The 15,298-nt window shown below is 44.6% G+C and overlaps 1 protein-coding gene and 1 long non-coding RNA gene across 14 annotated transcripts in view; both read left to right on the top strand.

The window, feature by feature from the left end:
• Positions 1-15,298, top strand: part of LOC309660861 — a 239,158-nt gene that overhangs the window by 50,456 nt on the left and 173,404 nt on the right. The gene's annotated exons all lie outside the window — the stretch shown is intronic.
• The window catches only part of SPMIP2 (sperm microtubule inner protein 2), a 170,213-nt gene that overhangs the window by 987 nt on the left and 153,928 nt on the right, over positions 1-15,298 (top strand). For 2 of the 13 annotated variants that reach the window (XR_014263598.1, XR_014263599.1), the window contains exons 2-3: positions 957-1,098; positions 2,949-3,033. Coding sequence is in view for 2 of the 13 variants with exons in the window: in XM_082461903.1 (XP_082318029.1) it covers positions 14,559-14,563 (5 nt within the window). In the remaining 11 variants the exon portion in view is untranslated. Of the gene's footprint in view, positions 1-440; positions 1,099-2,945; positions 3,034-12,149; positions 14,564-15,298 lie in introns of those variants that run through there. The other 11 variants (XR_014263601.1, XR_014263604.1, XR_014263605.1 and 8 more) reach the window with 8 other exon arrangements.

Raw genomic sequence — 15,298 nt, 5'->3', positions numbered from 1 at the left:
CTCAGGTCCGGGCGCTGCGAAGCCGGGTCGCCTCGGCCGCCGTCCCCGCCGCCGCGCCGGGGCTCCGTCTACTGCGCTCGGCCGAGCCCCCCGACGGCTGCTGCATCCCCTCGGGCCGCCCCGCCGCCGCCGTGCGCTCCGCCGCCGCCCCCCATCTGCGCGCGCGGAGCGGCCAGAGCGCCCCCGGCTGCGCGCTCGGCCCACTGGCTCTCGGCAACTTTGTTCCCGGGCTGCGGGCGCTGAGGGAAGGGGCCGCGGGCACCGGGTCCGGACTCCTGGCGGCGGGCGTCGCGCACAGCCCCCTGGAGAGTGTTTGGGAAGCGGCGACTCCCCTCCTCTTCCCCGCCTCTTCCTCCTCCTGCGCCCCCGCGCCGCCCCGCCGCGCTCAGGGAGGAAGCGGCCTCCGGGGCCGGGCGCTTTGTGCTGCAACCATGGTGAAGAGCGAGTGACGGGCCGGCGGCCACTGGGAGCGCGCCGCGTCGGCGGGGGCGGGGCGTCCGGCGCCGGGTCCCGCCCCCGCGCCGCCCGTCCTCCCGCCGGCCGCGCCCTCGCTCCGGAGCGGCACCTTCGGCGGCCCAGGTGAGCTACGCGCCGGGTCGCCGGGGACCGCCGCGCCCGGGCCGGGCTGGAGGGGCCCCGCACCACCTGGCCCCGGGGAGGCGGCGCGCCCCGGCGGCCGGGCCGAGGGCGCAGCCTCCCCTCCGGCGGCTCACGCCGCGCCGCCTGCCCACACCCCACGCGCGTCCCGGGGGGCCTGCCGCGTCGCGTCGCCCCTCCAGACCGGCCCTGGCGCCAGGCCTCGGCCGCCGGGGCGGCACGTCGACCCGGAACAGAAGCCCGGCCCGCAGCTCGGGCCGCCCTGGGCAGTCGTTTTGAACCCAGGCGTTGGCTCCGAGTCGCTCCAGAGGCGATCAGTCCTCTAGGGATTTATTTGGCTTATCCTTAATTTGCTGCAGGACAGCGTTCCTCTCCTGCCTCCCGTGCTCACCGGGCACCTTCAGACACTTAAGTGACCACGAAACGAGGGAGCTGGAAACGTGCCAGTTCCACCCTAGGCCAAACACCACCCCCAGACGGGCGAACACTCCAGATTTAAAGGTGAGACCCGGACAGCAAGTTCTGTGACATAAGCAGAAACACTGGCACATGTGGCTTGGCACGAGCCGGGTAAACGTCCAGACCCCGGGTCCGACCCGGACTCACTTGGTGCAGAGGCACCAGGACAGAGCCCTTTAAGATGTCACCAGTCCTGCTGCGTCCTCCCCCCTCACACGCCCACCCCCGAGACAGGTCGAGGTGTGTAAGGCCAGCCAAGCAGCGGGAACAGCTCTGGAGTCCTGGTCCTAGAGTTTGATTTTCATCTGGCTCCCCTTCCCCACCCGCGTCAAGTTCGTGCTTTGCTGTCTCTATGGAGGCCGCACTCACAGGAGGATTGCTACTTTCAGGACCTACCACGTTGAACACTTTTCAAATTTTCAAACATAACTTTTTCGACATCTAGTTTATTGTAAACACTTGGAATAGGTTATGAACGAACGTTTTAGGGTCCTGAAGTCACCTGCGTGGCATTAAACAGATTGTGTGGCTTCCAAGAGAAGGGACCGTCCTGGCCGAACCTCCTGAAACAATCTGAGTTACAAATTATCTCTCTAGACCCTTGATGTTACCCTGTGCTCCAACTGCTTCCCCATATTTCTCTCGAACCCCTTAGTTGAAACCCAGCATCCAATTCTTTATGACCTAGACTACCACCACCTTGAATAAGTGCCATTACAGCTCTGTGAAGAGAGAGGAGAAGAAAAGTCAGATCCAATGAAGTGAAAAAACATACCTGACATCTCCATCTGGTGCCCAGTAGACATCTCAGAATTCACCTGCGCAAACCAGGCTCCAGATCTCCTGCCCCAGACATGTCCCACCCACAGACTTCCACATTCCTGCTAATGGCATCTACCTCTGTCACCCCTTGCCCAGGTGAAGAGCCTTGGCGTCTTTCTTGACTCTTTCCTTTCTCTTACCGCACCCCCCTGCCCCGGGTTTCAGTAAACCTGTCAGCTCAAGCTTCAGAGTACCATATCTGGAATCTAACCTCTACCCACCACCTCAACGGCCATGACCTTGGTCCACGCCAGCAGCATCTTTCGCCTGAGCTTTGCAGTAACCACTTACCTGGCCTCCGTCTTTCTGCCCTTGCCTCCAGCACCGTCTTTCTGCCCTTGCCTCCAGCACCGAGGGAGTCGGGGTGAGTCTTTTCACTCCAGCTCATGTCATTCCTCTGCTAACAACAACAACAAAAAGTCCATTAGCTCCCCATCACTTTTAAGGTGAAAGCCAAGGTCCTTATTTATCATGGCCTAAATGACCTATAGACCTGGTTCTCCTTCCCTCCCCACCCCCGCCCCCTTTATCTCTCTGACCTCATCTCCTACTATTCTAGCCCCTGCTCGTTTCCCAGCCACACTGGCCTCCGTGTTGCTTCTGGAACACAGGAAGCAAGCCACAGTCTCATGGCCTTTGCCTCCGCTGTTCCGCTGCCACCTGAATTAGTGACCCACTCCCCTAGGCCACCAGAAAACAAAACCAAACCAAACCTAGAATGGTGTTCCCTCCCCTCCTTCATATCTTTATTCAAGTGTCACTTTCCCTGTATCTCCACACGCGCTAGCCCTCTTCCTTGCTTTGCTTACCACCATCTGAGATACGACGGATTTTACTTACTTGATTTATTTATTGTTTCCTTCCACCATAATGTAAGCTTCTGACGTCAGTGATTTTTTTGTTCCTTTTGTTCACTGCTGCATCCCCCAAAGTGATGTAAATGAATGAATAACTATAGTGTTACCTTGTATGTGTATGAAACTGATACATACATTATCTCTGATGGGGAAGGGGAGGCTAGGAGAGAAACTGAACCTCTCTGAGCCTGTTTTCTCTTCTTTTAAAAGCAGATAAAAATGGCATACCCTGAAGATTTTCGAGGCTCCAATAGAATCCATGCAACGTGACAGTGACTTGTAAAGTGCTTGAACCACGGTATGTGCTCAACAAACGGTAGTTATTTTTAAGATCATCCTCATCATCCCAACCCTTTGAGGTCAGTGGAACAGTTACTATCATCCTGTTTACAGATGAGGCAACTAAGACTAAAATAGGTTATGTGACTTGCCTTAGTTCCAGGCCTGCCTGGAAGTTTGGAAGCGCCCAGGGCCAGCTAATGTAGACCCCATAGTAAATTCCTAAAGCTGTAAATTAACTGGAACACAGTGTGGCAGTGACTACTGGCTTCTGGCCTGAAACTCACAGCCCATTTTCTTCCCATCTCTGCTCCATCACGTATTACAAAAAGGCTTATCCACGCGAGGACACCCTAGCCTGCACACCATACCCCTCACAAAAGCTACCCCCTGGTGATTCCTCCAGCGTTAGTCCAGCCTTGGACAGTCAGGCCTGGAAGTGGCAGGGCAGTCAGTTCCAGGGCCCAAGGTGTTCAGAAAGCATGGAATTCCTTGTCCCATGGGGAGGGTGAAGCCGGAGCAGGGCCCCTCAAAGCCTAGGCAGTGGGCAGGAACTCAACTCACCCAGGCCGCACAGCTGGAAAGCTGTGAATTACAGATGCAAACCCAGCTCTTTTTCTTCTGAGTGCTCTGCTGTGATACTGAATTGCCCCAGTGACCTCAGGTGAGGCCTAATAGTATGTCATATCCACCAACAAAACGACTAACTCGCTGTCAACCTCTAAGCTATCATTTAATTTCAATTAATAATTCAGTTAATTTTCCCACTATTTATAATCTACTTATGTAAGTACGTTAATAATGCCATTCGGCATCTAGGACACCTGATACTTGGCATGCATTGCTTTGTTTTATATATTTTATATAATATATTTTATATAATAAAATACATTATATAGGTTAGGTGTTTACAGTCATCTTGTAAAGTGAGTAGATTTTTTTTTAAATTTTTTATTTTTTTATTAACATTTGAAGAGGGAAGAGATATGGGAACATATGTATATGTATAACTGATTCACTTTGTTATAAAGCAGAAACTAACACACCATTGTAAAGCAATTATACTCCAATAAAGATGTTAAAAAAAAAAAACATTTGAGCACCAACAGTATGCTGTGTACACCATGGGTGACAGAATTAGACACAGACCTGCCAGTTTGCCAATTAGCCTAAACCAAACTGCTCCAATAACCATAAAGTAAGCCATTTACTATGCTGCTTCATAATGGCACGTATAAAGATGAGAGTTTCTTTGTTCTGTTTCTACAGCCGTCATTTTATCTAGAAAGTCATTAGGGGATAGAGAGACAGAACACTGGGTTTTAAGTCTAGAAATGCATTTCAAGTTCTGGCCTTAATACCATTCGACTTGTAACTTCAAAAAGCCTTGATGATTCCAACAGTAAAACCTCATATTAATACATCTCTAAATATATTATATAGGTTAGGTGTTTACTGTCATCTTTTAAAGTGAGTAGATATTTTTTTTAAATTCCTATGGGTCCAGCTACAACATAAGAGTAATATTGATACATCTCCATCTATGTATCTATAGTCATTTTGTTCAAAAAACCACCCTGAACGTTCACTGTTCAGTCGATAAATATTGATATTTATTGCATGCTGCGTACTGGGTACTGATCTCTATGTTTGGAGTACCAATGGTGGATGAGACAAGCGAGCTCCGTTTCCTGGCCTCGTGGGAGCTGACTCTGTGTGCCAGGCACTTGCCTAATTTACTCACCTCATCTAGGAGAATGGCCAGGGCGCTAGGATCCAGGAAGCTGCACTGTTCCAAGACAAGAGTTCCCTCTCGTTACCATCTAGTCCAGCTGTTACAACTGTCTGAAAGCAAGGTTTAGAGCTGAGAGGGGTTGAATTCTAGTAAAGGTGTTCCTCCCATGAATCCCACTCCTCCCAGACCATTTTTATTCACATTGTTTTGCAGTTACTTGAACCTCAGGAGAGTGGAAGGCTATAGTTTAGACACTGTATCGCTTTCAACAGAGCACACTCCAGTAGGAAATACTGTATCTACCTGCAAATAGCATTCCAGAGTCCCTGGTGGAGAATACAGTTACAGAGCCCAGGGAGAGACAGTGTGTACATAGCAGAGAGCTCATGAAACAAGTTAGATGAAGTGTATCCAATACACAATTAGACTCAGACTCTTAGGTTTGATTTTATAGGAATCCTAATAAATTCAGAGCTGAGGATGCTGTCACATGAGTAAGAACGATGCTAATGTAGATGTCAGCTCGACGTGTAGATATTTTGGACTTGATTTTAAAAGAAGAAACCATTTTTTCCTAATTTATCAATATTATGACCTTGGTTCTGCCTTGGCCACAAAATTAAATAAAAATATAAATCAGAAATATATATTCGAGCTAACAAATAAAACTGTTTCATCCGGTTACGCGATTGCATCCCGCACCCTGACATAACCACTTTCTTCTGCTGATGTGTTTGCGTTTGAACTATTGGACCAGTGGGAAAGCACAGCCTTCTTTATTTCCTGATTGTGAGAAAGCTGATGCTGACATTTCTTAAAGGAAATGCGTTGTTAAACTTTTGATCCACTGTCAATTCCTTCTATTGTTGCCTAGTGTTTGGCATTTATTTTTATGAATCACCCTGTGGAAGTGTAGTGCAAAATCAGTCTGCCAATTTTAAGGAGACCTCTAAAAGGGTTTAGGTAAAGTATGCAGATTCAGGGGGGTTTTTTTGTTTTGTTTGTTTGTTTTAAGCCTGAAAATAGGTAAAATTAAGGACTTCAGTTCAAAACCTAACAATGTAATTGCCACCACACAGTCAATGAGTGTTTAATGCATAGATTTTAAAAGCCCATACTGGATATCATGAATGCTTAAATTAATTATGCAGAGAGAAAAAAAACCTTCCATTTCAAACATGCACAATGGAACATTGTATAAAATTGTATCTGGGTTTCTCCAGTTATGTTAAAGTGGTTACATACAACTGAAATTACATCCACAAGCACACTGGTATGCAGTGCAGAATTTGTAAATGTGTTCCAATGAAGAAAAGCAGCTACAATTATCACCAGCTCTGGTCTCCAAGTGGTATTCAAGGGGAAAGCAAGTGTGCTGTAATACAGCTGTCTGCTATAAGAGCTAAAAAATCAGACAAGGTATGTGAGGGGGAAAAAAAAAAAGCAGTATTCTTGACCAGCTGTGATTTTTTTAAACACCAATACTAACAATCATTCTGAAGTCATGATTATTTAATATTTGTTAAACCCAAGACTAGTGCTAGACACCATATGTACATAAACAAAGACAGAGAGTCTGTGCGTTGAGCTTGCAAATCTAAATTAGGCAAAGGAAGTGAAGGGCAAACAAGGGCGTGGGAAACATGCACTAAGGGCCGGTTTGGAAAAGGAGGCTATTTTGTTGCATTGTATGTTAGTTTTAACTATCAGAAGGTGCATTATTTCGCAACACAAAAATTTAAAGGAGGGAAGTCCGGGGTGGGGAGGGGGGGAGCCGGGAGCACATTGCCTTTATGGGGGTTGAAGGAGGAAACCTTCAATATGAAGATATATCAAGTTAGAGACCTGAAAGAGGAAAGCAGCAGTAAATGGCAAAAAACAAGACAAAACTAAAAACAAAAAAACTCTGACCATTGGCTGGGATCTGATACAAGAAGCAGTAAAGATAATAGGTGAGATATAGCTCAGAAGAGAACCTTCCAAGCCCTGGAGAGGCACATCACGATGGTCCTGGCCATCCTCAGTGTTCTTCTTATATGAACATTTTACTTATCACATAAGTATGACCAGTGATAAGTGCTGGTAAGGCATTTAAAACTGAGTTTGGTTCCGTCTCATGCTTACCTCACCTACGAGGAATGAGCTTGTGGCATCATAGCTGTCTGTAGGAATCCAAAGGTAATTAAATCAGGGTAAAGACCGGAGTAAACTCACAGTACTCCACCCAAACCTCGTTGGGTGCCTCAGAGACAGGGCTGTTGACACAGAAGATAGCATAGAAGTGATTGGACTAACAGAACTTTATCACATTGCTGCAGGGGGAAAAAATGTCATCTTTTTCCCAGTGGAGTCAATAAAATGCAGCTTTATAAGGGCAGAGTGGAATATATGATATAGTGGTAAAACCTTAGAATCTACTATCACACAACCTTGAATTTGAAAGCCTTTGCTGACAGACATGAGCTCTGTGACCTTAAGGAAAGAGCTTAACCTCTCTGAACATTAGTTTCTACCTTTGTAAAATGTAGTTTAAAAATATCTTCCTGGCTAGATTACTATGACAATGACTCAAAACAGGATTTATGAAAGTAAATATTCAGGAATTCCCTAGCGGCCCAGTGGTTAGGACTCTGTGCTCTCACTGCCGAGGGCCCGGGTTCAATCCCCGGTCGGGGAACTGAGACCCCACGTACAAGCTGTGCGGTGCAGCCAAAAAAAATTTTTTTTTACTTTAAAAAGTAAATACTCTTTCTCATCTCTCCCTTCCCCTTAAAGGAATAGCTTTAGTCAAAGAATATTTATATGGCCCTTCAAATTTCTAGGAAAGAAAGATTTTAGGTTAAAAATATAGTGGCCTAATTGACTTTACATACAGAATTTTGAACTTAGAGATAGTTCTTTTATTTAGTCTATTTTAGTAAATAAACTTTAATTACTTATAGCAAGTAGCCCAGAGCCTCAAAGGTAAATAATGTTTTATCTGGGGCAGTGGTTCCTAGCTGGGGATGATCAGCATTTTCACAAGGCTAAGAGTGCTGGCAGAGCTAGGCAGGGCTGCTGTCTCCAGAAAGAAAGCCTTCCGTGTTCCACAGGGCAGAATAGGAGCTGCTTGTCAGGTGCATCAAACCCAAGTCTGATGGCATCTCTGCTTTTATCAAATAAATGAAAAACCAGAATTGACTCTTACACATATTGACTCTATTGCCAGGTTTATGTCCATTTCAAAAAGCAAGGGACGATTGCCATCTACTAATCCGTGTGTTATTGTCCCATTTTTTTATTGTCCCATTTTTTGTGTCAGAATTATTGATTCCAAATATGAACATGTGTAAATCTGCACCTAGCACTCCAACGACTAAATCTAAACAATATGTATAAACAAATCAAATGAACCAGAGATCCAGTTTAATTACAGACTAAAATTCACAGTGGTATTTTTTTTTTAATGTATTTTATTGAAGTGTAGTTGATTTACAATGTGTTAATTTCTGCTGTACAGCAAAGTGATTCAGTTATACATATACATATTCTTTTTCATATTCTTTTCCACTATGGTTTATCACCGGATATTGAATATAGTTCCCTGTGCTATACAGTAGGACCTTGTTGTTTATCCATTCTATATATAATAGTTTGCATCTGCTAATCCCAAACTCCAAGTCCCCCAGCCCCTCCCCCTTGGCAACCACAAGTCTGTTCTCTACGTCTGTGAGTCTGTTTCATAGATAAGTTCATTTGTGCCTTATTTTAGGTTCCACGTATAAGTGATACCATATGGTATTTGTCTTTGTCTGACTTACTTCACTTAGTATGATAATCTCTAGGTCCGTCCATCTTGCTGCAAATGGCATTATTTCATTCTTTTTGTGGCTGAGAAATATCCCATTGTATGTATGTACCACATCTTCTTTGTGCATTCATCTGTTGAAGGACATTTAGGTTGCTTCCATTTCTTGGCTATTGTGAATAGTGCGGCTATAAGCATTGGGGTGCATGTTTCTTTTTGAATTATAGTTTTCTCCTGATATATTCCCAGGAGTAGGATTGCAGTATCATATGGTAACTCTATTATTAGTTTTTTTAATATATAAATTTATTTATTTTATTTATTTATTTTTGGCTATGTTGGGTCTTCGTTGCTGTGCACGGGCTTTCTCTAGTTGCAGCGAGTGGGGGCTACTCTTCGTTGCGGTGTGCGGGCTTCTCATTGTGGTGTCTTCTCTTGTTGCAGAGCACGGGCTTTAGGCACGTGGGCTTCAGTAGTTGCGGCATGCGGGCTCAGTAGTTGTGGCTCGCGGGCTCTAGAGCACAGGCTCTGTAGTTGTGGCACACGGGCTTAGTCGCTCCGCAGCATGTGGGATCTTCCCGGACCAGGGCTTGAACCCATGTCCCCTGCATTGGCAGACGGATTCTTAACCACTGCACCACCAGGGAAGCCCCTATTATTAGTTTTTTAAGGAACCTCCATACTGTTTTCCATAGTGGCTCCACCAATTTACATTCCCAAGTGGTATGTTTGTGACAGTTGCAATTCGCATATTTTTAACAAATTTTCAGATCAAATCAATCTGTGCCTTACCTGGCCCATCATGGGCCAAAGAACGATGCTCCAGGAGCTCTCCATGGTCTCCGCCCAAGGTTAGTGGCAGGGTTACAAGCTGGTAACCGAGTAGAATCTGTGCAAACTTAACTTGAAGCATTTCTTCCACCCATTTATCTTTATGGTGATTTTAAACACACACACACACATTCAAGACATGCTTTCTGCAGTTTAAGACAACTTCCATCAAGATCTACGGCAGGGCTTCCCTGGTGGCGCAGTGGTTGAGAATCCACCTGCCAATGCAGGGGACACGGGTTCGAGCCCTGGTCTGGGAAGATCCCACATGCCGTGGAGCAGCTGGGCCCGTGAGCCGCAACTACTGAGCCTGCGCGTCTGGAGCCTGTGCTCCGCAACAAGACAGGCCACGATAGTGAGAGGCCCGCGCACCGCGATGAAGAGTGGCCCCCGCCTGCCGCAACTAGAGGAAGCCCTCGCACAGAAACAAAGATCCAACACAGCCAAAAATAAATTAATTAATTAATTTAAAAATAATAATAATAGTAATAAATACTCCCTCACTCAACCTGATGTGGTCTCTCCCTGCTTGGAACCCTTAGCCATTAAAAAAAAATAAAAAATAAAAAAAAGATCTATGGCAATTTGTGAACACAAAACCACTGCAGAATTTTTAGAACAAATAGTAGCAGCAGCACTGGCCCTGGGTCCTAGGCCAATTGCTTTTCTCCCGACAATAATACTACAAGAGATCTCAGCAGAGCACCTGTTTAGCTCTTTGTGTGATTAAAGCATCTGCAGTCTATGCTACTATGTCAGATGCAAATTTAGCTGTGGGTCTCTTTCCTGGGACCTGTCAATATTAGAGTGCCTTCCTTTCGCTGGCCAAGATATTCCTTTGACCTTTCTTTTAAACACAATGAAATGGGAATTGGAGAAAATAAAGACTTTCTGAAAGGGTTTCAATTCTTTCTCCCCACCCCTACCCCTGGTCAAACAAAGTGCCAAACAATGTCCAGACCATCCAGTTGTCACTACATGATTTCTGTCCTTGCCCAGAAGTGGGATTCTTTTGAAGGACTCTGGGTCCAAGGTTGGGCCAACTCATGCAAATCTGGAGACTGACTAAACCAGGTCAGTAACCTCTGTGAACAAGGCTAGGCAACCACTGGTGGTAGGGAGGGACAGGAAGCAGGATGTGAGTTCTGACCACTTTCCTTGTTTTCTTTCAGAAAGAAATTGTGAGTCCATGGCAATATCCAGTCACAACTCTCATACTTAATTTGGGAAATGTTGGAAACACAAATCAAAAGGCACTGGCAGCCCTGGTTTCTAAACAAAGAGCTTTCAGCAGGAAATTTCAGATGCTATATATTCTTTCTCATGTGCAGTTCACCGTCGGGAGGGGGGCACTGAGTCCTGGGCGTATACTGTGCAAGAAAAATTAACACAAGCAGTGAATCCCATCTTTTCTTGTGAAGATCAATAGTCATTACCTAACAATGCCAGGACTCTCAAAGACCATTACGTTTTTTCCAAGGCATTTCCCCAGATGGGCTCCTGGCAATTCACGTATGTAACTAATAACAGTGGCTGACAGGTATTCAGTGCTCGCCATGCCAAGCACTGTTCTGTGTCCTCCAGATGCACCGTCGTAATCAATTTTCCAGTGACCCAATGAGGTGGGCACTGTTACCATACATGCTTTACAATTAGTGGGAGCTGAGACTTGAGGTCCCAGAGCCAGGAGCTAAACACACGCTCTCCGGTGCCGAAGCACACGTGTTCAGCCCTCATTGTGGGGTTCTCAGATCTTCCCTGATTTACTTCTTAAACTTAGAACAAGAACCAGAATTAACCATTTGATGGTAACTAAGATGGCTTTTAATCCTCAGCCCTATTTTCTTCTGTCCCTGGGAAATGTGACATTCATGACAAATGTGATGATACCAAACCTGAATTCCAACCCCGACAATGCCCCAGACCTCCAGGCTTGCCCACAGGACATCTGCATAAAGATGTACACAGATACCTTTTTGTATAGGCATGGCCAATAAAAACAAATGAAGTACTTAGGGCTACATACCAGAGCTGTATGCAGAAAACTGCAAAAACTCTGATACAAGAAATCGAAAATGTCTAAGTAAAATAGAGAGGAATACCATGTTCATAAATCAGAAGACTCAATATTAAGATGTCAGTGTTTCCCCACTTACTTTATTGAATCCGTGCAATGCCAGTCAAAATCTCAGCAAGCTTTTTTGTAGTTATTGACAATCTGATTCCAAAATTCATATGGAAAAGCAAAACACTTCTGATAAAAAAAGACCAAAGTTGAAGGACTCACATTACCCAATTTTAAGACTTAACTACAAAGCAACATTCACCAAGGCAAAGGATAGACACATAGACCAATGGAACACAATAGAAAAACCAGAAATAGACCTGCAAAAATATAATCAACTGATTTTTGACAAAGGGGCAAAGGTAATTCCGTGGAGAAAGGGGCCTTTTCAACAAACTGAGCATCCATGTGCAAAATTGACACGTTCAAATTCGAACTCAGTATCTTTCCTCTGAAATCTCTCTCCAGATGTATCCATATCTTGGAGAATGACATAACCATACACCTAGTTGCTCAGGCAAAACCAGGCATCATCTTTGATTCACTTTCTCACTTTCAGTCCCTGAGTTCAATCCTTAAAATTATGTTGAATCAGGGAATTCCCTGGCAGTCCAGTGGTTAGGACTCCATGCTTTCACCGCTAAGCAGTGGGTTCTATCCCTGGTCGGGGAACTAAGATCCCACAAGCCGCATGGTGCAGCCAAAAAAAATGTCGACTCACTCGTTAAATTATGTTGAATCGCAACGCAGTGCAATCCCCCCTACCCCTCTACTGCCATTGACCTAGTCTGGGCACTCTTTCCCCCGAACCTTATCTCCTGTCTCCGATCCCTCCCCCCACACGTGCACACACACACACACACACACACACACACACACACACACGCACACACAATGCCTCTGAAGGAGCAGCATGGGAATTTCAGAGTATTCCCATGCAATTAGCAGAGGAAACTATTGCTTCCCTAGCACCATTTGCAAAAGTGATACCTGTTCAACATTTTTTAAAAGAACATGTTGCCGTGATGCTATTTATGAGAATGATGAAAAGACATTACAATTAGTCATGTTGAAAGAAGGACCATAAGTTGTATAGAGAAGGCAGGCAAGGGTAGGACCTCTTTACCCTGCAGCTGCCTCCAAAGTGCAGGCCCCATCTTTCGGTGGGTACCTAGCCAGTGCCTGGCTCTTCCCCCTGGCTGGCTCCCCTCCTGTTAGAAACTGCCTGGGCCTTTGCACAGAAGGATCTTTGAAAAAGGCAAATCGATCGTATAATCCCAAAGCTGAAAACCCTTCCTTCAGTGGCTTTCTAACACTTACTCCATAAGATATAAGCCCCTTGTTTCTTACTCCAGAGCCCTGTCAAGTTTTCTCCTCCACCACTTTCCACCCACATAACTTCTATTCCAATCGTTCCTAACAATAGGGTCTACAAGGATTTGCCAAACTCTCTTAATTCCTCAATGCCTTGTGTATTCACCTCTTGCCCAGAAGTCTCTTCCCTTCAAGGTTCACCCGCAAAATTCTTACTCCTCTTCAAGGCCTTCCTAAGCACAGATCTGCAGGCAGGTGATGTTACATAGCAAGATGAAACAAGTGTCCAAGACGCGTGCGTCCTAACCTAGATTCTGTCTCGCTACATACCAGCTGCTTGCCCAGAGGCAACTCACATGCCTCCCATGAGCTTCAGGGCCTATTTAAATGGAGACAATATTAGCTAGATAACAGGGGCGAAGCACCGGGGAAGGGAGTTTATGGCCACTGGCAAAATGTTTCAGCCGGGCAGACCTGTTAAAGTATTTTCTCCGAGATTTGTATTGCTATGTCCAGGCACCTTTCCTACTGGTAATTTGTTTGACTTCTGCCGAGCCCACCCTCCTTTACCCCTGCTTAAGTATAGCTGTTACAGTTAGGACTCTCCTGGTCTAGGACCGCTATTATTGTTCTTGTTGCCGTTACCATCATTGTTGATTATCGTATCAGTATCCCCTGATTCCTCACCGCTCCTCCCCACACACAGCAGGTAGTGTAGGGCTTCTCACTCTGTGCTCCCAAAGCAGCTTGTATGCACCATACTTACGATACTTCCTACATTGTTCTATAATCATGTGTTGTACAACTGCCTCTGCGGGTGACCCTGAACTCCTTGAGGACAGACTCCATGTGTTTTGTGTGTGTTCTGAGCACAACACTGGCCCTGGCTCAGAGCGGGCCGTCACTAAATTTTTAGTAATTGGATGAATAAAGGAAGAAACTATATTTTATTGATTGGGAGAGAATAAGAAATATTGCTTTATTGATTCCTAGCAGTTTCTGAGCTCCTAGAAAGCTGATGTTGTAGAAGAAATTCATCAAAAGAAACCAGTTAGCTGGCTTTTAAAGGGCTGGACTTCCTCAGAAAGCAATGGGCATTTGGCCAGTGACTTCTAGGGCTGACTGAACTCAGGTCTTTATGTGTGTGTGTGCCTGAATCCGTTTCTCTAAATGACTTAAAATGACTGAAATGATCTTTAAAGCTTAGATTTCTTTGATGAATCTAATGAATCAAAGCTATAGTCCTCCAGCTATCTTACAGACTATGGAAAAACCCCAAATACTAGCTCCGTATAATATCAACTGTGTTTCTTTAGATTCTTGGCATTCTAGTTTTAGTGATTATGTGGTTTCTCCCGTACGGAAAAGTTGAAAAAACAGTACATATTTTACCACATTTTTGTCACATTTTGAATTTTCTCTCTATCTCTATCTCTGTCTTTGTCTTTCTCTTCCTCTGTCTCTCTCTCTCTCTCTCTCTCTATATATATATATATATACACACACGTAACACACACATTTTTTTTTTGCTGAACAATTTGCAAGTTACAAACATCATGACAGTAAACCCCTAAATATTTCAGCATACACTTCCTATTGATGAGAACATTTCCTATGCAATCACAATACCAGTATAATTCCTAAGAAATTTAATTTGATTATATCTAAAATTTGGTCTGTATTCAAAGTCTTTCGATTGCCCCTAAAATACCTTTTTATTGTTGCCAATGATTCCAACCAGGGTCGTGCATTTCATTTGGTTTCTTTTCCTTTTGAAGGGAGACTAAAGGAGCCAGCAGTGGACTCATCTTCATGATGTGAGTGAGCAGAGACATTTAGACATGTTACTGGTATTTACACTAGAGATGGTTTGTAGGGGCTCCAGCAAACTGAGGACATTTAGAGGTGTGTCCATTAGTAGGGAGTGTTGAGTAATGGAATAGACAGACTAAACAAGTACATATTTAGGGCACCAGCATAGCAGGGACATTTTAAAATATATATTTTGAAAGAATTCAAGAGAAAGAAAGGGGAAAAAAAAAGGAAGGGAGGGAGGGAGACAGGAGAGAAGAAACAAAAATGGAAGAAGTGTCAGAAGGAAAATCAGAATTTGTTGGACTCTATCCTATAAATTAGTGTTTTTTTATTGTTACTGTTGTTTAGAATCGCATATGGGGATGAGGCACTGGGTTTTTTTCAGTGTTTAGGATTTCTTTTTTTTTTTAATTTAATTTTTATTTGCTATTGGGGTATAGTTGATTTTCAACATTGTGTTAGTTTCAAGTGTACAGCAAAGTGATTCAGTTATACATGTGCATATATCTATTCTTTTTCAGATTTTTCCCTTATGGGTTATTACAAGATATTGAATATAGTCCCCTGTGCTGTACAAGATTATCTATTTTATATACAGTAGTGTGTATCTGTTAATCCCAAACTCCTAATTTATCCCTCCCCCCGACCTTTCCCCTTTGGTAATCATAAGTTTGTTTTCTCTGTCTGTGAGTCTGTTTCTGTTTTGTAAATAAGTTCATTTGTGTCATCTTTTTAGA

This window comes from Balaenoptera physalus, assembly GCF_965194825.1.
Source record: "Balaenoptera physalus genome assembly, chromosome: 5".
Classification (NCBI taxonomy): Eukaryota; Metazoa; Chordata; class Mammalia; order Artiodactyla; family Balaenopteridae; genus Balaenoptera; species Balaenoptera physalus.
This window is presented reverse-complemented; position numbering and strand designations above follow the sequence as displayed.